General features: G+C 39.2%; 2 protein-coding genes and 1 long non-coding RNA gene across 4 annotated transcripts; 1 reads left to right on the top strand and 2 right to left on the bottom strand.

The window, feature by feature from the left end:
• Positions 1-791: 791 nt before the first annotated feature.
• On the bottom strand, positions 792-7995 carry sec22bb (SEC22 homolog B, vesicle trafficking protein b). Its single transcript, XM_083911349.1, has 5 exons — positions 7814-7995; positions 3462-3571; positions 3159-3319; positions 2619-2765; positions 792-2422 (listed from the first exon to the last, which is right to left on the bottom strand). Exons 1-5 carry the CDS (start codon positions 7886-7888, stop codon positions 2268-2270), a joined length of 648 nt encoding a protein of 215 aa, XP_083767475.1. The 5' UTR covers positions 7889-7995; the 3' UTR covers positions 792-2267.
• A 5474-nt stretch (positions 7996-13469) lies between these two features.
• Positions 13470-21560, bottom strand: npl (N-acetylneuraminate pyruvate lyase (dihydrodipicolinate synthase)). The gene is made up of 12 exons (XM_083911166.1): positions 21440-21560; positions 21074-21155; positions 20399-20472; positions 18327-18414; positions 18183-18240; positions 16641-16716; positions 16433-16525; positions 16137-16282; positions 15538-15584; positions 14552-14636; positions 14420-14459; positions 13470-14302 (listed from the first exon to the last, which is right to left on the bottom strand). Exons 2-12 carry the CDS (start codon positions 21151-21153, stop codon positions 14157-14159), a joined length of 933 nt encoding a protein of 310 aa, XP_083767292.1. The 5' UTR covers positions 21154-21155; positions 21440-21560; the 3' UTR covers positions 13470-14156.
• A 1140-nt stretch (positions 21561-22700) lies between these two features.
• LOC310966349 lies at positions 22701-24308 on the top strand. Of its 2 annotated transcripts, none has more exons than XR_014593822.1 (3): positions 22701-23092; positions 23788-24006; positions 24119-24308. It is a non-coding gene; the product is annotated as an uncharacterized lncRNA (long non-coding RNA). The 2 variants fall into 2 exon arrangements; XR_014593823.1 differs by having other exon boundaries at positions 24126-24308.
• Positions 24309-24511: the final 203 nt, after the last annotated feature.

Here is a 24511-nt window from a genome sequence, read left to right on the forward strand (position 1 = left end):
TCTCTCTTTCTCTCTTCTTTTCTTCCTCCCCAACCGGTGCAGACAGATGTCCGTCCTTCAATGTTCCTGTCTGTTAAGGAAAGGTTTTCGTTGCCACTGTGTACTCAAGGGGGAATTGTTGGGTCTATGTAAATCATAAATAAGTCATAGAGTGTGGTCTTTACCTATACTGTAAAGTGTTCTGAGATAACTTTTGTTATGATTTGGCACTGTAAATAAAATTGAATTGAATTACTCAGTATTCAGTACACTTATTATTGCACTTGTTCATCATTCACATTAAATTAGATGTTATTGTCCGACAAGTAATCAACATGATGTATTGAGACAACTTTCTACAGAGGGGTGACAAATGAAAGGAGAACTAACTCAACTTAGAAATGGACAGAAATATAATCACCAAGTATTTTGATAATCTGAACCGCCAAGTAATTTAAAAGAAGTCAAAATGATGTTTTCAGGCTCTCAATTATGCAGATCTTATTTTCTCTGTTCTATCATATATGTCATCCTGTATCACACGAATTTCATGCAGTTTCAAGCACTTTATTCAAAATCCAAAGCACTTTTAAAACCTTGAAAACACCAAACTTAAATTTAAGTGTTTTCAAGGATTTGCAGCACCCATACGAAGGCTGATTATAATATAAAGTGCTGCAGTGGTGCATGTGTATTCTGCATAGATGGCTCAACCAACAGTCAGAATTTCATAATGCAAGAAATGACAGAAATGAAGCGTGTTTTTTGCAAATTATTTTATTTATAGATAGCAGACAGAACAAAAACAGAGGTGTCCTTTCCAGCCGTGAGCACCCGTTTCTCTCAGCCTGCATCCACTTTTTTAATTGAGTCTACAAGTGGAAACTTTATACAAAATAAAAGGGACCCAACCAGATATCTTTTATTATTTTTTTTTTTTTAAATACGCCTGCTTGAAGAAAGGTGCTGACAGTCACGGTGCAAGAGAGTATACAGGGAGTCTGGATAAACTGTTGAGGTCAGGTTATGGGCTGCACGAAAGTTATTGTGTTCACTTTAAAAGAAAAAACAACAGTCAGTAATAGTTTTCTTTGGGCTGTCTCCTATGAATATTCCTGCTATTCTCGATTGTAGAATAAAGAGGTACTAACTAATCAGCTAAACTTGAATTATAAAAACTTAAAACACATTTCACTTTGTGTTGTGATGGGGGGGGGGGGGGTACTGCTCATAGAGATCATTTCATCAGGATTACTTGAAGTTCATAAATACAAATATTTCCTGTGTTATTGTGACATACTGTATATTACCTTGTTGACTGTGATGGGAAGAATATGAAAAAACTGAGAGGACTGTTGTCTTTGTGACAAAGGGCACCTTTATCATCTTTTATCACTAAACTATTTGATCCCAGTTAAAAAAAGAAATCTTCCTCCTTAAAATAAATAATTATCTCTAATATTAAGGGAAGGCTGAATACGTCAGATTACACTACTTTCAGCAAAAAGAAAAAATACATTACCCTCCCACTTTTTGACCCCCTAATCATTTTTGTACAGTCCCTTATACGGTCAATGACTCCCATAAAAATCTGCTAAATTATACAGAGGTGAAGATTCATTTTTACAAGGCTTACATGCAATAAAAAAACAACTTAATTCTATTTGTTGCTGAGCTGATTAAACTAAAAGAATGAATGTCATGTTAGCCAATTATTTGTAACTGTGGTACATACTGTATCTTGTCCAGGCCATCACTACTATGACTATAATGTTGATGCTGATACCCATATGATGTGCTCAGGATAAATAAAGTTATGTTTTGTTTTTGCTCTTTTATGTATTATTAGACATTACACAAGATTAAATCAGCCCTGTCATAGTTACAGTACAGCTTTGGAAACTCACATAAGAGGACATTTCTTTTTCCCTTCATTTTCCCTCCACACTTCCGAACCGATCACCTTCAAAAACGTAGCAATCAGCCACCAAACACATACACACGTTCACTCATTTCCTCTTCTCCTATCCACCTATCTCCTGGGCTACTACTAGCGCATTACTGTATAATTGTTAATAATAGAACTATGTATTATGACATCATTTATATTCAGATTACACATCCATGGACAGGCGAGAACAAAAAGGGTGGCGGTATGTCTGCAAAGTCTTATTAAGAGCAGGGATCCTGTTTTTAGTCAAAGGTGACAGCTTTTTCTTAGTGTCTGCCGACTCTGTGCAGCTCATTTTCCACTGCAACACCTCCGTCCTCTTCTTCTCTTTTCTCTCTCAGAGCCACCAGAAGCGTACATAGACAATGAGCATGATGAAAAAGACACCACCGGCTGCCAGCTTGGCATAAGTGGAGCGGGTATTCAGATACTTGGCGTCGCTCCTGTACTTCTTTGACAGGCTAGACAAGTTGCTGGCCTTGGAGTCCAGCGCTGCAGGGAGGAGAGACAGGAGGAAAAGGGAACAGGGGTTTTAAAACAAATGAGGAGAAAGAGACACAGAAAAGGACAACCTCAAATGAGGATCACAGTGTTAATATGAGGAGCATCCCTCTCCACTTTTAATATTCAGGGAGAGGCCGCACTGCATCGGTTTGACCTGAAGTGACCTGAGATAACAGGGGCTTACCAGAGAGAGCCTCTCCTCTCTGCAGCACCTCCTCTATGTTAGCCACCATGATCCTCTGTACGTCCTGGAGCTCTGTGTTGATGCTGCCCAGATTCCTTCTCGCTCTGCTGTCGATGTACGACTTCTTGGTTTTTTGGATGTAGGTGTCTGGTGAGAGAGCGGCACAAATAAAATAAGCCGTTAATGGCAGTCACCAACAGTTTGACGATAACATCCGACACAACTCTCAGTCATCCATCTTGCCGTGTTGGGCTGGATTTGGAATGGCTGTAAGTCTTTCTATTGTCAAATCGCTCTGAAAGTTATCCCAATAGAAATAGAAATTGTTACTGTTATCATCCTTGGCGTGAACAGCCTTTATTCGGTTGCACCTGCTCTATCCCCAGAGCAATTTCAGTCAAAAGCAAGTGGACTTGGTTATTTGTTTCTTTCCTAGACAAGTCCACTTGCTTTTGACTGAAATTGCTTTGGGGATAATGGTGACCTGGACAAATGAGAACATTCACAGGCTTCCTGCTCCTGCTCTCTTTTTCTTCTTACCAAATTCAATGAAGGAGTAGGGCCGGGAAACTGTAGGGACCTTCTTTCCATGCTGCTCGTGAAACTCTGCCTGCAGGTCTTCAAGGTAAGCAAAGGCCAGCTTCTTAGCAAAGCTGGCTTCACACAGCACCAGGTAGCACACTCCTTTCTCTATAAAATAGCTGCAAGGAGAACATATAAATGAAAAATAATCGGTCAAGAAACCATGAAAGAAATACATGTATTCTATATTTATTTTAGCACTTTGTGCCACTGTGCATTTAACAGGTTTCTAACGGTATTCACATTCTTGTTGAAACTCACTGAAATGCCATGGAGCCAGCCTCTAATGTGCAACGTGTGGGACTCTGATCATTGAGTTTCCTGAAGAGCTGCTTAGCTTGACTCTGATACTGCTGAAGGTCCCGACCCAACTGAACAGGTGAAAAAACAACAGCAGTTACCACACGACTCGCTCACACCTCACACAGAAAATATGGTTTTCATCAGGGCAAGAAATTGACTTTTGTATGCCACACCTGCATAGGCTCACAAGCAAATGTCACTGTTTGATCAACAGAAGAGTAAATGACAAAAATATAAGTGTGGATACTTATTTATTAAGTGTTTGACATGCCAGACAGAAGTAGCAGCCACCAATGTTAATTTCTTGCTCTGTAAAGTGTGATGGAAATATGTAGTTGGTACAAAAGACTACAGACGGACTCAGCAGTGTGATGCCACAACTGAGACTGAGGGCAATGTTTAAAGCCACTCCAGCTGTTTGCGGTAAATCATTTATGGTCAGCATTTGGGTGTTGGATGGTATTTATTTGCTGGGTGTTGTTGACTGTAGCAAATGACAGATTCTTTACAGCAACACTGTAGCATCACAGACACACGTATGATGTTGAAGCACAGAGCAGAGACACAACAAACCTTTTCACTTCCCTTTACGAAAGCAAAGAAGAGAGTGAGGGAAAGATGTTAGACTCCTGATAAGTCATGCTCAAACATAATAACGCAACATGTTACAATGTCATCTGTTTTTACATTTTTCGAGTGTTTACTTTATGTCGGTGTCTTCGACAGTTAGACAGACAAGCAGTACAACTAAGGTCGTTGCATGACTTAAGTCTAAATAAATAAATAAATGCAGGAATAAATACAGGATTAGGTCAAATAGATGAATAAATCAATGCATGAATAAATAGGACCTCCTAACTCATTAACATATGGACACAGAAATACATAAAGAAATAAATGTAAGTGAACAAAAATGTAGAAATAATGTCAAACATTTATTTATTCATTTATTTATTTATACAGTTCTTTCAGCATTTATTTATTCTTTTATTCATTTATTTTCATTCATGTATTTTTACTTTTATTTCAGCATTTTTTCTTCATTTATCTATTTTGATATTTATTTAGGCATTTATTTATCTATTTATTCTTGTATTTACGCATTTATTTATTTATTTATTAAGACTTAAGTCATTTTCAGGACTCCATAATAGGACAGTCTAATTTGGGAGTTTAAAAAAATCCATTAACAATTTACCGACTGCAATCATAGACTGTATATAACAATGGACGGCTTGATTGCTCCACAAAAGTGAAGCCAAAGGATCTTGATCGACCCTGGCGGCTGACCACAGTACAGGTCATAAGTCCCGCCCATAAACTGTATAAAAAACATGGACGTAGCATCCCCGTCGGGGTCCGTTCTCTCAACTTGATCCAATCATCAAACTTTGACTCCGCCTCTTTTCCTCTCACCAAAAAAGGGCGTTGATGTGACATTGGGGGAGGGAGATACGTCCGTCTGGCTGATGTTTACCTCCGAGGAAAAGTGAGGGCCAGTGGTTAGCTTCACTCAAGAGGCCACGCCCCTAATTATTCATAACCTCTAACCTCCAATAAAATAAAAACTAGCCTGGTACAAAGAAATTCACCCCCCTCAGTGTTGTCATGGAGATATGACCTAAACATACAGACTAGAATGTTTTTTTGTACCAGACCTTAAACAGGTTTAACTTTGCTGTGAGAACGGCCTGTTTAACATTGGGGTTATGGAGAAACTGCTCTATTGTGCAACTACTCCTAGTGGACACTCGGAGAACTGCAGTTTTTGGCACTTCAGTATTGGATCAAGCAGGAAGTCGGTGTGGTGGGTGCCTGGTCCCGCCCCCTCCATGTTAGTTGATTCGACATGGGCAAAACTTAAAGACTCAAAGTACACCGCAAATATTATTTACCCAAAGAGGAATTTGAATTGTTGAAAGGTAGTTTTCATCATGCTGATGTTTGTTCAGATGTTAATTTTTCTGATATGTTTGTTTTTTATTGCTACTTAACATGCTATAAAAACGGGGTGAAAGGTCATGATTGACAGCTGTGATTGAATCAAGATTGATCCCTAGAGCTCAGACTCTGGCTCCAAAACTACAACATTGCAGCGCTCCTATCTGGGTTAATAAATTAAGAATCGAACTATAGCAGCATGCCCAACCCTACTCTGCCTCTGATTGGCTAGTACTCTTTACCTTCATTGGTTGGATGCTTAGGTTTAGGCGGGATGCGCCTCCGTCATAGTAGGATTTGTTATTTGGCCTATTTTGGCTTCACTTTTGTACAGTGCGTCGTCAATATTCATATACAGTCCATGGACGGAATAAATCTTTTAACATTGACACATAACATAAACAAATACTTTTGATATAATCTCCTAATTTTGTATTAGACATCATAATTCAAGATATCTAACTGAGCAAATCATTTTACAGTTGAAAAATAAACACGTGAGCCCCCCGCTGGTCGATAAATGATGGAATGGAGACATTGATTTTGTCCCACATGTGTTTTTAAACAATTTCTAGTTAATTATCAGCTAATAAACATAAATACAGACACGCTAAAATGTGAAATATGTATTGATCTGGCTCTAATCTGAAATGTTCTACTTGGAAAAAAAGGCAATGTATGCCCTTTATCTGGTGTGACTGACTTCATTACGCTATCAAACCTGACACAGAGCAAGTTGTATGGGAAGAGTGGTTTTAACATTTAATCCAATCACACTCCTATCTGTAATATCTATCTGTAATTACATTTCAATCCATAATACCACCTCTCTTAGTCAAATTTGAATTCTTACTAGTCAGAATGACAACTTCAGATATCCACAAAGACATTCTTTCTAGTAGAAATTACGTCACTTTTGTCATTCATATGTATTAGACTTTTAATTCTAGATATCCACAATTACATTTTAGAGGCCTTAAATCAACACTCTGTATATCTCTAATGTAATTCTTACGAAGTAATGACATTTTGACTCGTCAGAATGTGTGTTCTGATGAGTCAAAATTACTTTATGGATATCTGGAATGGTAACAGTGAGAAAGAATTTGATTGTAGATGTCTGAAATGGGAGTTCTATAAAAAATCACATTACAGATGTCCAGAATGTTTATTCTATATATATAAAAAATTTATTTCTGGCTATCTATGATAGACCGATACGTACTATCGGCAGGCCGATATTATCAGCCGATACGATACACCTAAAAAACGCAAATATCGGCCGAATATGCGGGCTGCTACGTTTTTTACCGGAACTATTTACAGACAGGCGTCCACAGGCATCGCCGCGTTGCTGGAGACGCCTTTTTTTAGTTCAATAAATCTTCCTTTTTTTAAAAAAATTGTGACTCGCAACATTTGTTATCATCATTGTGTAATTTTTATGATGCAAACTGAGGGAGCAAAAGTAGAGCAAAAGGCTCCACATATATAAAATCGGCAGTCAGTATCGGTCATCGGCTATGGCTGAGGGGGGAAAAAAATCAGTATCGGCATCGCCCCGATACGTACATCAGCAGGCCGATATTATCAGCCGATACGATACACCTAAAAAACGCAAATATCGTCTGAATATGCGGGCTGCTGCGTTCACCGATAGTTTTTTTCCCAGAATTATTTACAGACAGGCGTCCACAGGCATCGCCGCGTTGCTGGAGACGCCTTTTTTTAGTTCAATAAATCTTCCTTTTTTTTTCTTTTTTTTAAATTGAGACTTGCAACATTTGTTATCATCATTGTGTAATTTTTATGATGCAAACGGAGGGAGCAAAAGTAGAGCAAAAGGCTTCAAGTATATAAAATAGACAGTCCGTATCGGTCATCGGCTATGGCTGAGGGGGAAAAAAATCGTTATCGGCATCGCCCCTAAAAAATCCATATCGGTCGACCCCTTAAATCCAGATCTATAATTGAAAGCCTAATACACAAGAATAGAAAACGTGAAGGCATTAGTGCTTGCAAGAATGTCATTGTGGATACCTGAAATGATATTTTTTGACTAGGAGGAATTGAACTACAGATATCTGCAATACATATCAAGTCTACCTATTAATTATACAAAAACTGCTTGCCATAGAAGGCATATTTAGAGGATTTTTGCAGACCTCGTGTATGACTGTGCAGCCTCACAAAACCTACAGGTGAAGCAGAGCGACACTGGAGTGAGTAGCAGCATCTGAATAAAGGTCAGGGTTGAGTCAGCCTGTTCTGGGAGCGCTCTGAGCAGTGACTCAGTCGCTTTAGGTAAATAAAAGGCGGCTCTGTGTGCATATAGAGAGGCCTAACAGTAAAAAGCTGATTCCTTTAACCTGCTCGTCCTCCTGCATTGAAGCTGCTAACGGCAGTCCGTCCGCCAGCCGCGCGATCATCGTCAGCAGCACCATCTCTGCGCGAGGTCCAGGTGTTTCTGCCCGCGTATGAACCTTACAGGTGACCGGTACCAGAGTCTGACAGGCTGTAAAGTGACAACACCACAGGGCTGATGCGCTGAGCTGGCCGGAAACGCAAGAGCTTTGGGTGTGTCACCGCCAAATAAGTCCGTCCTCTCTTTATGTGGAAGGAAGTAACCTCAAGTACAGTTCCGCACCATTTAAATTATTGAAGAATATCAATGTAAGAAAGGCCCCTACCTTTATTTTCCTTTAATTATTGATGTTATTTGTATGTTTTTACTGTTTTTTTTAATTATATATATATGTATATATATATATGTATATATATATATATATATATATATATACATATATATATATATATGTATATATATATATATATATATATATATATATATATATATATATATATATATATATACATGTTTGTATATGGATTTTGTTGATAAAGAATAATAATAATAAAAAAAGCAAAAAAATGTATATATTCTTTAAAAATCCGTATGCCTGGATTTATTTATTTTAAAGATTTTTTATATTCAATATAATAATATAATAATTCAAATTTTAAAAAGAAAAGAAAAAGGTTTCATATTTTACATATTTTTATTTTGTACTTTATTTCTATTTTTTGTGAATATCTTTCATATATCTATCAATATCTATTCAAGGACACATACTGTATATTCTAGCATACATAATTTAAAGATGCAGTGTTTTTTCCCCATTTTTTAACAAATCACACTAAAAAAGACATAAATAAACCATGAAAACCCCATTTAAAAGAAAACAAACAAACAAACAAACAAACACACAAAAACGTAATTTCTAATTTAGTTTATTTAATTTCCTAGTGTATTATTATTGCTCTCATACATCGTGTGGATAAATGTATATAACTCAGAATTATTCCTCTTAGACATTAAATAAAAACAAATATTCACTCGAGGTCCATGTATTCATCAATATAAAACAGTATAATAATTATATCTATGCACGTTGTACCATTTCCCCCCTCCTGTGACTGAAAGCACCAGAAAAAAGCGAGTAAGTAGACCGATTATTTTTGGACGGGCGACAGTTTTCCAAGGAGAATAGATTTTCGGGGTTGAATTAGAATATTGGAAAATTAATCATCTTTAATTTGTCTTTTATGAGTTTTAAAAATAAAAATGTACTAGGCCTATGTAAATGTCTCTTATATATTTTCATTCTAAAATCATATACAAGCCTATTTGTTTTTAATTATTTGATATGAATCTCAAAAATGCAATTAGTCTTTGTTGACCAATTTAATCATCTGTTATTATTATTATTATTATTATTATCATTATTATTTGTAGTAGTAGTAGTAGTAGTTAATTGTAGGGCTGTGTGCAGTTCAATAAGTGAGTATAAAGTTGATTTTTGGGTTTATTATTTTAGAAAATGTGTGAATATTTCATGAAAATGTGCCCGTCACTTTGAGAAAGTATGGAACTATCAAGTTAAAAACCAAGTTAATTGCATTTTTGTGCCAAGAAACCCACAAAGAAGCTTTTAAATGAAAGTGATTTCTTTAATGTCTGTCTTTAATTGGTGTCAAGATAATAAAAGTATTACCTCTTGAATGCAGTCAGCCCCAGAAATGATGCCATGTCCACAAAACAGGACACCGCTTGACTTGAATCATAAGCCAATCAAGCTACCTTTCCATTTTCATTCTGCTTATTGCACGTAATTATATTATCCTCCTCGTATCTGTGGTGTCCGTAGTTGTAAGTGAGAAATACATACAGCTGAGGGCAGCATTGATCACTTTTTAGAGAGATCCTCAGTGAGACAAGCATTCTCTGTACACAAAGAAAGTTACTTCCCCCTTTTCTTTATGGTATTGAACCTATTTTATTCAAACATCTGCATTATGTCATCTCTTGAAAATAAGAGGCAAGTTCAAGGCATTGCTCAGGATTTAACATTTCATTATCTCACAATACTAACAAACCTTTATGTAAAACAACTGATTTTGAAATATCAGACAGAGAAGGGAGCTCCAAACTGAAGCGTGCAGCGAATAATGTGACGCTGTACGAAGGCCATTGAGAATCCACCCTTTAGGACTGCTCATGAGAAGTGAAGCAACACAAAAACACAACTGATATGCACATGCAGCCTGTACTCATAACCAAGCTGTGAGACAGCATCAACTAGAGGCTGATACTTTGTAACCATAGTGAGAGTCTCCTTCAAGCTAAAGGCAGACTGCTGCAGAGATGCAGAGAGAAAGAAAGACCTTTAACAACCTCTCAGTCTTAACACCTTTGAGTGAGTCAGGTGGTGTGTCCACAGGGAGTCACTGTCACAGACTGCAGCCCTGACACGGCAGTCCCCCACCAAGTGACCCCAGGCGTCTGCCACACAGCGTGTCTGCTTCCTGTCTGACATTTTATGGAGGCGACATGTGGCGTGAGCTGAGAGGAAGCGTGCACAAAAAGACCATTAGTGTGTTCTCTTCATAAGAAACTCAATAGAAGGAAATGCGCCTGTGAATGTTCTCATTGGTCCAGGTCATCGTTATCCCCAAAGCAATTTCAGTCAAAAGCAACTGGACTTGGTTATTTGTCTTGGAAGACGTTTCATCTCTCATCCAAGAGGCTTCATCAGTTCATGTACGCATCTGACCAGGCTGGGACTGGTCCAACTAGCTGGTGTGGAGAGATCCAGGTATTTAACCTCTCTCAAGGCCGATGATGTCACTGAAACCCTTTGTGCTGCAAGTGCCAACGACCGTCGTTAGAGTGGCAGTCTTTGGCGGGAAGTAGGTTTCGTTAGTGCTCTATTGAGTCTTGGCGACAGTCGTTGGAGTCACAGGAGGCCATGTGTGAACAGTTGTTCTTTGAGGTTAGATTGTTGAATTTCCTGGGTAGGGATGAAAGGGCAGCATTGTAAACTGGAGATAAGTGGTGTCTCAGACCTCCTCCTCTGTTTAGCGATGGTTTCTCTACTTTTGCATTGATGGCTTCTTTTACTTCTCTTTCAAACCATCTGTCCTCTCTGTCCAGGACGTGGACTTTGTTGTCATCAAAGGAGTGGGCTTTCTCCTTGAGATGTAAGTGGACAGCAGAGTCCAGGCCTGAGGAGTTAGCTCTGCTGTGTTGGGCCATGCGTTTATGCAGTGGTTGTTTTGTTTCTCCAATGTAGAAATCTTTGCATTCCTCGTTGCATTGGACAGCATAAACCAGATTGCTTTTGTGGGTGTGTGGTGTTCTGTCCTTGGGATGTACTAGTCTCTGTGTGTGTGATTGTGTTACCGGGTTTGAAATACACAGGGATGCAGTGTTTGTTGAAGATCCTCCTGAGTTTCTCTGATACCCCAGCCACATATGGGATGACTATGTTGTTCCTCTTGTTTTCTTTTTCTTTCTCAACCACTTTGGTTTTCTTTCTGGAGGCAGCTGCCGTTATAACAAAGGTCCAGCTGGGGTAGCCACAAGTTGTGAGGGCGCCTCTCAGGTGCTTGCGTTCTTCCCCATGGGCCTGTGAGCTGGTGGGTACATTATCAGCTCTATGTTGCAGTGTTGTGATAACTCCAAGCTTGTGTTCCAGGGGGTGGTGGGAGTCAAACAGTAGATATGGATCTGTGTGAGGGGGTTTTCTATATGCACCAATGTGGAGGCTCCAGTCATTCTGGAAGAACTGGACTTTCAGGATAGGAGACTTCTCTAAAGTGAATATCTAAAGGGAGCTGAGGAGGAGAATGACAATGTGAAACTGAGGCACAGAGTGGAAAAATAAGGTTCTGTGGCTAACAAGTATACAATGAATATATTAAAAGTGCTTTATGACAAGTTTGACAGGGGGAAGCCCACCTTACTATCCGTGAGTGATGATGTGTCTGGTTCTCTGTACCACCTTCAGTTACAAGAAACACCCTCAGTGATTAGATGATGCAGCTATTCACCTGTTCCCCCTGCTGCTACTGTACATCCTGGAAATCCTGTAATTCATAAAGTTTCATAGTGTTTGAACATAATTCCTTCTACCTAGCACAAGAGTTATCATCAGTTACGCATCAGTTTAGCATCTTTGGCATCATCTCATCACTATTTGCTTTGTAGTACTCTTTATGTTCTATTTTTTAAATGTATTTTCTGCTCCAAAAACCCAGTGTCCTCACAGGCATCATAAAAAGTGTCATCTTATATAATCTCTCCTCTCCGTTTTGCCTCCTAGACTCCATCTGTTAACGCGGCACCAGTCCTGTACCACTGCTGCTGCAGCTTTATACAAGAACAGCAGGGAGGCAGGTTCGGTCACAGTAAAGCACCTGAATGTCAACTGAGGACGGCCAGGTGACTCAATAAAACAGCTAAAATGTTTACTTGCAGGAGATCAATTTGGCACTAATAGTGGTACCAGAGTGTAATGTGTTTTTGTGTGGAACCAATTTTATAGTGCTTTGCTTTCCATGACTGTCTGAACATTGCTCCCTGTGATAGTGTCTAATAGTGCTCATTGTAACTGCCTCCAACAGTGCATGCACACACTGGGCTACAGCACATCACAACAAGACACGAGGCCTGAGGCAAGGGCTGCTGTAAGACACGCACAGACTACTCACTGCACTTGAATTGAATCCAGATGTTGTATAAGAGATTCAACTCATGACCAAACACGCCTCGATCAAGCTGCGGCCAAGGAAAAACAAAACAAAACCATGTGAAGGTGAGACAGTTACGCAGTTGGAGAACCCATAAAAGGAGATCATGTCTGTCTTAGTAGGTGGCATAGTTTCTCACAGAGGTAAGTTTGGTTTGTGTGACGCTTTTCGTTCTCCCGTGTTTACTCACATTTCTGTAAATCCACTGCTTTTGTGTGGTGGAAAGAGAAGCAGATGTATTTATTCAAACACCAAACCACATAATTAGAGGTTTATTTGTAACAACAGCAATGACTTAAGAGAGGACTTATCTAGAAACAAATGTTTTTATAATTTAGTTTAAAATGAGTGACTCACTTTTGGGTCAAACCATAATTTTATCCAGGTTTTAAGTTAATAACTGGAACTGGTGGAATTCACCCACTGACGGTGTTTGTCAACAATAGGAAGAATTTGATGGCAATCTGCAATCTCATGTAGTTCGAGACGTGCAAACAGGCCATTACTTGTTCTCAGAGCATTTCTTTGAAGTTCCCTAAAAGCTTTGCCAAAGTAACCAACAAAAACAAATCCACAACAGAAACAAAATGTAATTTTCAGCTAATACGAAAAAATCAAACAAGTACAGAAAATGCAGAAAGTTCAGGCCAAAAAGACAAAGTGAATAAAGAGCAGGATAAAAAACAACAGAAGAGTCAGAGACAATGCAGTTCTTCAAGCCAACTAGACACTTTCAATGGCATGGACACTAAAACACAAACCCACGCACACGCACGCACAAACACACGACTTTGAGATAATCTGGCCTTGGGATTTTGAAACTTTTCAGGAACAAAACGTCAGAAAGAGACAGTGTACACCAACAAACGAATCATCACATTTATTAGTAAGAAATTAGTGGTTATCTGTTAGAATAATACAAAACAATCCTTCATTACACTGCATATTTCCCTTTAATATGTAATTCAGTAAGTAAACATTTAAAAACAACTTACAGTATAAATTCTAAGTCAAAACAAAGGCTCATGGTGTTTCGATGCTCCCTTCTACCAACCTGAATGTTTTATTACAATCTTTTCTGGAGTGCTCAGCATTCATCAGTCAGTGCACCTTCTGTCTTTTATCGCCTCTGGTTTTTTTTTTTTTGGTAGAAAAATCGTTTTCAACTTTTAATTCTACAAATCTGAACGAGAAACAGGGTAAATAGTAAAAGTCAGGACACTTTTCATTCCCATTTTTAAAGTAGTTCATTGCGATCATTTATAATTTCTATAATAATACCGTGTGCCTTACAAAACAAGGCTTAGAGGGTTCTAGAGAAATGTAAAATGAGATCAAGCTTACACAGTACAGCATAATAAGATAACACTGCTGATGTGCGACAGTCCCTGGATCCCTAAATGTAGCGGAAACAAGAGCACCACATTCCCCTGGGTAATGGGAGTTATCTTCACATTTCATGAAATGATAAACACTGAGATTAAAATACACATTAGAAATTTTCCCTTCTTAAAATATCCACTTTAACGGTCAGGTTTCATTCAAAGTGTACGGTAGATGTTTCAGTCAGAATTGTTGGGTTGAGTTTCTGAGATATCTCAACCATTCGGTAAGAAGATATCAGCATTCAGGAAAAATGCTGTGATATTTCTGTGTGATGGACAGAGCGCGGGCATGAGGACACGGCATCACGGGGAGTCGAGGGGGCCCGAGACACAGGCCTGACACCTCGTTCATCAGCTGCTTGTTCACTCCCAGATCAAAGCCTGTCAATAACAATAAGGGCAGTTTAAAATGTAGACAAAGCCTTCTACAGTACAAGAGCATTTGTCTATCTTACATATAATATGATTGATAAACATCATGACACAAGAGTCACTCACCAAGTTTCGTGGCATAACTGAGAAGCTCTTGCATCTTGAACTGTTCATGGAAGTTAAACAAAGATGTCAGTAACCAAAAGTGATGGAAAATATCAAAAGGGGTGGGAGCAACAACAGAGAGACGGACAGTACCTGTATCGTCCTGGCTTGGACAAGGTCGCCGTTCTCAAATGCTGACATGAGCTTGTTGACATGACATCCTACATAGTTATATGTGCTGCAGGCAGAGAAATTAATAATTTACTTATTAAAGAACGGTTACAACTGAAGTCTTTCTTAAAACAAATATTTAGAATGCAAGTAGTGAATTAAGTATGAAGTAACTTTCTGAGAAATGTGTTTTTTTCATATTTGCTGAAACCGTCACTATATCCTGATGACTGTCACTATATCCTGTGAAAAAGTCATGTATCTCTGCCTCTACCTTCTCCTCTCTGTGTGCTCCTATTGGCATCTACTAGATTCCACTGGGCCCAAACTACAACAACCAATCAGAGGCGAGGAATCTCTGACACCGTGTCAATCATAGCTCATATACTCAACAAATAGGAATCCAGATTATGTTACTGTATTGCCTATTTCCCGCATAAAGTGTCTTCAGAAACATATTTTAGTGTACCGTTTAGCGGTAAAATGAGAATACAAGATTCCTCGGCTCTCAGCGGTTGTCGGTCGGGAGTGGTGGAGACTAGCAGATGCCAATCGGAGCAGACAGGAACAGAAGGTGGAGGTAAAGCAACATGATTTTTTCCACGATCGTCTCACTGTGCTGTCAAGATATAAGGCGTGTTTCCATTAGCCCTGTAGAGTGCCCTCCAGGCACGTTTCAGTCCATGCCCTCTCAAATGGCCTTTCACTCGCTGCGTTTCCATTACAAAAAAAAGGCAGAGACAGATTTAGGAGACTCTAGAGGTGACAATAACTCTGAATGGGTTTAGATCGCCGGTGATCAGCTGATCAGTGATTCAGCGGTGCGTTCTTCCTCCAGAGAAATACAGAATAGTTGTAGTTTGATTTAAGGTGGCCCGTATGATTCACAACGTCAACTTATGTAGAAGTAACATGAAAGAAAACACTCCACCTTAAATATTTGAGGCGCTGTCGGACAACACACTGACCTGCCAACTGCTCCCTGGGCTCCCATTGCCAGAGCTGCAAGCAGTTGCTATGGCGAAATGAAAGAACATTTGTCTTAAGACGGCTCTATGGTTGAAGTCAGAGTCACAAAACATAATCTTGCTGCAGGAATTAGTCCTGAAACCTGGAAATGAGTTTGCATTTTTGCATTTCAGGTTCCCTCGTCTTAAAGTCAATGGGTTTTTTGAATAGATGCCTGAAATAAGGTCTGTGGTTGGAGGTTTTTACATTTTGTTCTACAACATAAAATACAGCAGTAGATAACCTCACTCATGGATTTTGAAGCTTTTATGATACCTTAAAAAGGGTGGTTGCTAAGAAGCAGCTAAATGAAACCACAGATGATGTCAAACGTCATCACACTGAACACAAAGGAAGCTAGTGGTGGTGAGGTTGTAATAATGCGATAGTGGTATATTTCGTTTATAGCCTAATGTTAGCTTTTATTCTTCTGGTGATCGTTTACTCCCAGTTTGGCCTAGAAAAATATATATGATCATCATATATCAGCACTATATAGAAGCAGCTACAGCGCAGAACTGATGGCGCAAACAAGATAGAGGCGGGGAAAATTGCTGACCTCGTCCACGCCGTAGAGGACTGACCAGTGAGGCTTGCTGTAGCTGACACACTGGCCAAAGTCCATCAGGTCACTCCCACTGAACTTCACACCTCTGAAGGAGGGGATAAACTTCTCAATATCTTCCAACACATCTCTCACCGGCACTGGAGAGAAGACAAAAAGACCAGCTCACAATCAGTATGCAATCAGAAAAGACGGTCTGACATTCAGTATCCCTTTACCATGGTTACGGATGCAGTCTCTCTTTTTCTAAATGGTATGCAACTGCAGAATCCGTCATCAGTAGCACTTACCATTAACACCGGTGACAGCTGGAATATGATAATAATAGAAGGGCAGAGTTGGGGCAACTGAAGCCACTTCCTGAAGGAACGACCTCAATGCTTCTGAAGCAGGATGAGAGGGAAAGGGAAGTATCTTGTTTTGGTCATTTTTAGTGTGCGTAAATTTGCATTTGAAAATATGGAAAAAAATGCCTTTCCCACTCAAACTATTGCATACCTGCAGTGCTGGGCTTCAAGAAGAAGGGGGCAATGGCTGCTATTGCATCAGCTCCGATCTGTGCTGCATGGCGAGCCTGAGGGAACGAACATTGTGAGGAAGAGCGAAGAAAACAAAGACAGTTTGTAGCTACTGCTGTAGTGGAGATATTAAACTTTGTAGTTCATAAAGTAAAATACTATCACTGCAGGGCCGATCTCCACTACTGAAAACAATACCTGTCTACAGTAAAAAACACTTATATCAACTCTGGTCATGTACTCGGCCACTCATGTTGTCAACAACTGGTTTAAATGAATAAATCCAACATGTGCTCATTTGCTTTCTGGCAGAGAGAGATGAGAAAATTGACACCACTCTCATATCTGTCCGTTAAATATGAAGCTACAGCCAGCAGTCAGTTAGCTTAGCATAGCATAGCATAGCATAGAAAGTAGAAATGAGGGGAAACAGCTAGCCTGGCTCTGCGGTAACGAAATCTCCCAACCAGTACCTCTAAAGCTCACTAATTAACACGTTAAATCTTATTTGTTTAATCCATATAAAAGTGTTTGAACCAGTTACTTCCTATAGTCTCTACTGGTTGCCCGGCAACTGCTCAGGGCAACAAAATAGTCTGACACATAACTCCCTGTAACATGGATGAATTCCCAAAAAAGTATAACTATTCCTTTAATGTAGATGCAGCATGCCATCACATACTGTCATCTGTTATATTTATGGGTAACTAAAGAGCCAGATCCAGAACAATCATTCATCAAAACATACAGACAAAAGGGACATATTAGGGTCAGACATAGGCTTTCTATCAGATTTCTATACCAGCACAGTAAAAACCAACATGTATGTAAGACTGTTTTCAATCACTCTCACTGGCTCCACTTATACTAAATCAAATAATATGTTGAAAGCCTTGAAAAATGAGGGACGTTATTACAGAAAATAAAGCAGTCCTCCATACAAATAATATAAAACACTCCAGGAATGAACACTACTTCCAAGAACCTAAACGGCAGAAACTGTCAACACGGAAACAAATACATTTAAAATGAAATTGTTCTTCTAATAAAATTGCAATTATTGCGATGAAAAAACCACATATTCAACCAACTTAAAAAGCAAAAACAAAGAAGAAGGTATAAGAACCCTGTTGAGATTGTGCTGGTTTGTCATTTTGTTTGAAAAAAAAGAAAGAAATATGACTCAGCAGCACGGTGTAGATGTAACGCTCACTTTGCTTTAAGCTGGAACGAGCTAGAGACACAAAACTTGTATCTACTGGAAATTATATGAAAATGTTTCATATAAATATATATATTTGATCCCAATCAGCCAGATGGTGGAACTATAATTAACAGCCAAAAAATATTGAAACTTTTGAAAGGCTGCCTTGTTTCAAAGCAGCAACTGGAACACTATGTAGATACTTTTATACGCTCTGATTAAAAGTAACTGATCTGAAGACTGAAAACTTGCCTGACACCTTTGAGTTATCCTGCAAGTCACATGCTCACAACAGGCGACATAAAGGCAGCCACTCACCAGCTCTTGGGAATCTTTGAGACTCATGCAGCCGACATGCACAATCACCTGGTCCATTCTGTAGAGACATGCACACACATTAACTGTCAACTTTTCCCTGCTGCGTTAGCCTCGACTTATGGACAACTCTGTGTGAGGACTTACCTGCCCTTTGCTTTCTGACACCACTCCTCAGCCAGGGTCTTCCTCTCTGCAACACTGAGAGACATGCTCTCTCCGGTGGTGCCATTCACTGTAAGCAAGTAAAGTCTTATCTGATTTACATACGGTTTCCCACATCACAAAAGCACATCTTAGAGGAAATTAAAGAGCTCAAATGAATCACAAAACAATAATATACAGTATGGCATACAAAAATCCACAAACAACAAAGGAAACAAAACGAATTGCATGGTATGGACATTCACGCTGTCCATTCGTACCCTGCCCAAGCAAGTTTAAAGGCTAAAGTCTAGCTCGTTTGACCAGTGTGCCACGGCCCGTTTGGGAGAGGTGGGCTTTTGTTAAGAACGTTTGCACATGTACGAGCACGAGCGTGCACACGTGTACGTGCACGAGGCCTACTGTGGTTCTGATCATTTTATGTGCGCCTGTTGGGACATAGAAAAAAGAAGGGCGGACCATGTGTGGACATTTAAAACAATAGCGGCGAAAGGTTCACGTTGGTGTGATGCGGAGGTGGAGTGTTTACTGCAGATTTGGTCGGATGAAAATATTCAAAAACAATCGGACAAGACGCACAAAAACTCTGAGGTCTATGGAAAGATTTGTAAACAAAGCGACTCTTCGCGATGACGTCAATCAATGCGTGTGACGTGTTACGGCGTGATGACGTATAGGCAGCAAGTAGCATTCCGCCGAGGCCCAGGTAGTGTGACTACAAACGGGCCTGGCCTGCGGGGGGAGAGGGAGGGGGGAACAATTACCCTAAAGCACGGGGCACGGTACGGATGGACAGTGTGAGTGTGCCCTAAATGGTCACCTAACCTACAAAGCCAATGTTAGCCTACCGGACACCACCAGACCTTTCGGCCAAAAAATGGAAGAGACCTCTGGTGGGGCTCATTCATAGAGGAGTCCACCACAAGGATGTCTGAGTGTGCAATATGTGCCAGGACAAAACAATGCGTACATGCATAATGAGCGGTAATGCAGACAACGGCAGTGAGATGAGAAAGAAACATAAAAACATGATGAGGTAAGGTCACACAGATAGTTTACAGACACTAGAATGGAGATGGAGCTTAACACGGGGAGAAGCTTAGCGTGAACTATGATGATTGAACTACGGTGGTTAGAGAAGTGTGAAATGAAGCAGCAATTAGAGTCACATTTTACACACAGGACACGCACACTAGCTTTGATCAATGTCGAGAAAAGGGCAGACTTTCTGTCTTCACCTTATCTAACCTTTGTCTCTGTGCGTCTGTTTAAGGGACAGTGGTTCATGTGGGACAGATTTATAACAACCACAGCTTGAAACGAAACGGCAAATTATTCCTATTTTGTGATAAAGGTCAGATGAGAGCGCGTTCACTGAAGAGCAACTCATTAACTAAATCAAAAGTGTAAAGGTCAATGTGTCATGCGATTTTTTTTTTTGCCTTTTCCCAGGAAATGATATGAAAGATTTGCAGAAATGAAATAGAAGCTGATGTTGAAATAATAACGGTGATTCACAAAATCATGTTGACATCGGCTTCAGTGTTACACTATTAAGCATTATGTTTAACTGACAGCTCTACAGAGATGGGTATTATGACATTAGATTTGATATATGTAATGTGGCTGAAGGGTCAAATCGAATAATAATAATTATAATAATTGTTATTACTGTCATAGTTACAGGTGATAGAATTGCCTTCTATTATATTGTCTGTGCTGCAGTAAAAAAGCATGGTTTTCTGAAAAAGTCACTCGTCTTCAGCCTACAGGCGAGTTATTTTCTTAGTTTCTGAAAGTTTTGTCAAACTACTTTGACAGATCATTTCAATCTAGATAATTGCTGCATGAGAAGATGATCCAAAACTAACAACATACTGACTAGGTTTTGGTATCAGTGTGTTATCAACTCTACCTGACTACACTTCAGTGAAATCTGACCCAAGGGAGGGAAAACACATGTCCATAAGTTAAAAGACGCAGTATTAGGGTTGATTCAGATGGGAACACAGACAATGACAAGTTTTAAAGGAAGAATCTATTTGTCAACTTACCAAATATGCTATTAACACCTTGCTTCTCTGTCAAGTAGTCAATATAAGGTCCAATCTCTAAGAGGTTGATCTCACTGTTTTGGGAAAATGTGAAAAATAGGCCTACACATTTTGCAAAGAGAATACCAAACATGCTATAGTGCTCCAGATCCACAGAAGTGTGCCACGGTTTTCAAATATGTCCACACTCATTCCTCACTTTTTACTTTATACACTTTGTCACACAACAAATATATGGAAGACTAAACATGACTTAAGTCTCAATAAAATAAATGCATGAATAAATGTTTAAATAAATACAGGAACAAATAAATAAATACAGGAATAAATAAATAAATGCTGGAATAAATAAATGCATGAATAAATGTTTATAAACAAACACACAAACAGAGGGATAGAAAATAAATAAATGAATAAATAAATGTATAAATAAAAAAATGCTTTATATTTATTTCCACATTTTTGTTCTCCTGCATTTACTTATTTCTGTGTCCATGTGTTAATGAGGTAGGAGGTCCCATTTATTCAGGCATTTATTTATTAATCTAATGCTTTTATTTATTCATGCATTTATTTATTCATGTATTTATTGAGACTTAAGTCATGTTTGGTCATCACTCAGTGCTGCATTCATAGTAGAAACAAGCTGGGTAGTGGTTTATGAAGGCTACTTACCCTTCTTTGGTGAAAGGGGTAAATGTGGCCGCAACTAGGCCAGTCAGCTTTTTACCAGGAGAAGGGGTCATGACTGACATAACTAGGTGACATACAAACACACATCACACATGTTGGGTGGGTAGAAACAAAAAACAATGAAGAATAAGCTTCAAAAGACAGAAAGATTAATAATTAACGTCACATATTATTCTTAAAAGGCACATTTACAGCAATACTGCCTCGTGCAACGACAGGATACACTGGGGCTTTGTGAGCAATTAGGGAATATAAGCTATTAGACTTGCAACGATATGTTTATGAGGAAGAGTTTAACTTGACTGTCGCAAACTATTAAATTAATATCAAAAGTCAGCACCAGCCTACCTGGACGTGCTTTCCCCTCGCGTCGTGGACATTAAGTTGTGTTTTTAGGAAGTAGGATGCCGGTTAGGACTTGTTTTCGACACTGGTCAGAGAAGTGTTGATAAACCAGAGTCATGTGAAGACACCGGAGCAATCAAGTGACCGCGCAAAGCTTCATGGGTAATGTAGTTAATGGATTCAAAAATATAGATATGGAGTTAAAGATCAATTTGCACCATTTATGAGTTAGGACATATAAACAGTACCGTGGCCCTGAGGGGCAAATGACAACGACAAATTCAAAATGACAACGACAAATTCAAAATGACAACGACAAATTCAAAATTACAATGACAAATTCAAAATGACAACGACAAATTCAAAATGACAACGACAAATTCAAAATTACAACGACAAATTCAAAATGACAACGACAAATTCAAAATTACAACGACAAATTCAAAATTACAACGACAAATTCAAAATGACAACGACAAATTCAAAATTACAACGACAAATTCAAAATTACAACGACAAATTCAAAATTACAACGACAAATTCAAAATGACAACGACAAATTCAAAATTACAACGACAAATTCAAAATGACAACGACAAATTCAAAATTACAACGACAAATTCAAAATTACAACGACAAATTCAAAATTACAACGACAAATTCAAAATGACAACGACAAATTCAAAATTACAACGACAAATTCAAAATTACAACGACAAGTTCAAAATTACAACGACAAATTCAAAATTACAACGACAAGTTCAAAATTACAACGACAAATTCAAAATTACAATAACATTAACTTTTACCGGAAAGGGTAGGGCCCATCTCGCAGAGGATGGGCCCTCCTGATTGGACAGATGGACTGAACAGAAGGAGAAGAGGAGGAAAAACACGGAAATGCGGCTATTTTGAAAACATGAATACTTCCGAAGATACTTTGGCTATTATTAGGAATTATTTCGATGCAGGGCATACATACGACGTGGTAGTTGATATGTTGTCAACCAATCACAACATCAGGATGAGTATACGCACTCTGAAGTCACGTTTGAGAGAAGCAGGGTTGTACAGAAGGAGCAACTATTCACAACTGGATGAGGTGAGACGTGCCGTCCTTACAGAGCTGCGTGGACCAGGGCAGCTATTCGGATATCGGACAATGTGGCAAGTACTCCATCAAAAACACAAGCTACGTGTTAAACGACACACAGTGATGAGATTGCTGAAGCAACTTAATCCACAAGGAACGGATGCAAGAACACGCCGGAGGTTTGTGAGGCGAACGTATCACTCCATGGGTCCAAACTACATATGGCATGTAGATGGATACGATAAGCTGAAACCCTTTGGCTTGGCACTCTCAGGATGTATAGACGGGTTTTCAAGAAGGATCATGTGGCTTGTTTGTGGGGCTACAAACAACAACCCATCGGTCATCGCCCACAACTATATTAATTGTGTCAAGAGTGTTGGTGTGGTCCCTATGAGACTGAGGACAGACCATGGAACCGAAAATGGCACCATGGCTGCCATACAGTGTACCCTCAGACACGAGCATACGGACTACTATGCAGGCTCGTTGGGCCACAGTTATGGATCATCCGTTGGGAATCAACGTATCGAGGCGTGGTGGTCCATTCTGAGAAAAGGAAGGTAAATTAACCACTATTACGGCTCTAACCGCATAAAAGTATAATTATGCATCTGCCTAAAAGGGATTTCAGTCTAATAAAAATGTATTTCAGCAGGTAAAACAGACTGGGTGGGCTCTAATCTGTCCCGTATAAATATAAAAAAGTATATGCTGTAATCACGTATATGTCATGACTGATCACGCTATGAATTACAAATGCGACTGGATTATGTAAGACTTAAGTTTTAAAAAGACCTGTATTTGCTGTTACTATTTGCTGTTATCACGGATAAATAGTTATGCATATTTGCACATTATGATCCTGATGGAAACAGCTGTCCATATTAAACTGGGCGATGTAGCAGGCTCTGTCCGTAGACAGAAATCATTTTTAAACAGAACACATAATTAAAGTCAGAGTACGGTCATAGCCAAATGAACAGACCGCATAGAAATAGCTTCGTGTTGTTAATTATTTTCTGTTCGAGAGCGAACCCTTTCCTTGTGTTTCAGGTAGACTGATTAACAGGTGCTGCAGTCATATCTACTCATGCATTATGGAGGCGCCATGCAGTGCCTTTCCACCTATTTATTTTACTGATATTGACAGCAGCACTATTATGCTTTTTGTAGTTGCTTACTTGTAGCTGTTCAATACTCATAATCTTTTCCTCTTGTGGAAAATAAGTAGCCTAACTTTGAATTGTATTCCTAGGGCTCAATTTTGGATGGACCTGTTTGGAGATCTGAGAGACTCTGGAGCCTTTAATGGCAGCCATGAACATCAGGACTTACTGAGATTCTGCTTCAGTGATGTTCTGCAAAAAGACCTGGATGAGTGCACGGACCTCTGGAATAAGCACAGGATTAGACCCTCCAGACTTGCATCATGTCCTGGGGGAATACCTGACGAACTCTATCTCTTGCCTCACAGGTAAATCCACATTAACTGACAATGAATTGACTATATCTATTCCTACAAAAATGCATATTTGAATACAACACATATTGGAAATACATTTTGCCTTTACGATGAATTATGTCAGTTTGCAGGTTTGGTTCAAGGGACTGTGGATTGGCCATTGAAGACAGGGAATTGGATACATTTCCTGAGTCAAGGCAAACTCTTCATACATGCAGTGATGCAGACATCCAGGATTATCTTCAACAGACTGTTGAGCAAAGTGCATTACAGCAGCCACATGATTGGGAGTCAGCCTCCGAACTATTTATCACTTTGAAAGAAATAGCTGGCCTATAAATATGCACTACTACAGCCAACTCTTAAAGGTCAGGCAAGGTCTAGGGTTTTGTTGATTTTGCATACTTTTGTAAATTCCCCTTTAAAGCGTTCTTGCATACAACATACGACCCAAGTGTTTATATGTAAATTTTCAGAACAAACTTAGCTTTATGCACAGTGAGGCCCAAATTTGTCC

The sequence above is a fragment of the Echiichthys vipera genome (assembly GCF_963691815.1).
Source record: "Echiichthys vipera genome assembly, chromosome: 3".
Taxonomy (NCBI): domain Eukaryota; kingdom Metazoa; phylum Chordata; class Actinopteri; order Perciformes; family Trachinidae; genus Echiichthys; species Echiichthys vipera.

Bases quoted from the DNA above. Each gene is read 5' to 3' on its own strand.
- sec22bb (XM_083911349.1), bottom strand. From the start codon at position 7,888: ATGGTGCTGCTGACGATGATCGCGCGGCTGGCGGACGGACTGCCGTTA. The intron at 3,572-7,813 runs GTTAAAGGAATC...TCACCTGTTCAG, and splicing joins CAATGCAGGAGGACGAGCAG to TTGGGTCGGGACCTTCAGCA. The intron at 3,320-3,461 runs GTGAGTTTCAAC...TTCTCCTTGCAG, and splicing joins GCTGGCTCCATGGCATTTCA to CTATTTTATAGAGAAAGGAG.
- npl (XM_083911166.1), bottom strand. From the start codon at position 21,153: ATGTCAGTCATGACCCCTTCTCCTGGTAAAAAGCTGACTGGCCTAGTT. The intron at 18,415-20,398 runs GTAAGTTGACAA...ACTTGCTTACAG, and splicing joins AGGTGTTAATAGCATATTTG to TGAATGGCACCACCGGAGAG. The intron at 14,637-15,537 runs GTCAGTGTGTTG...CTCTGCCTGCAG, and splicing joins GCCCAGGGAGCAGTTGGCAG to CACATATAACTATGTAGGAT.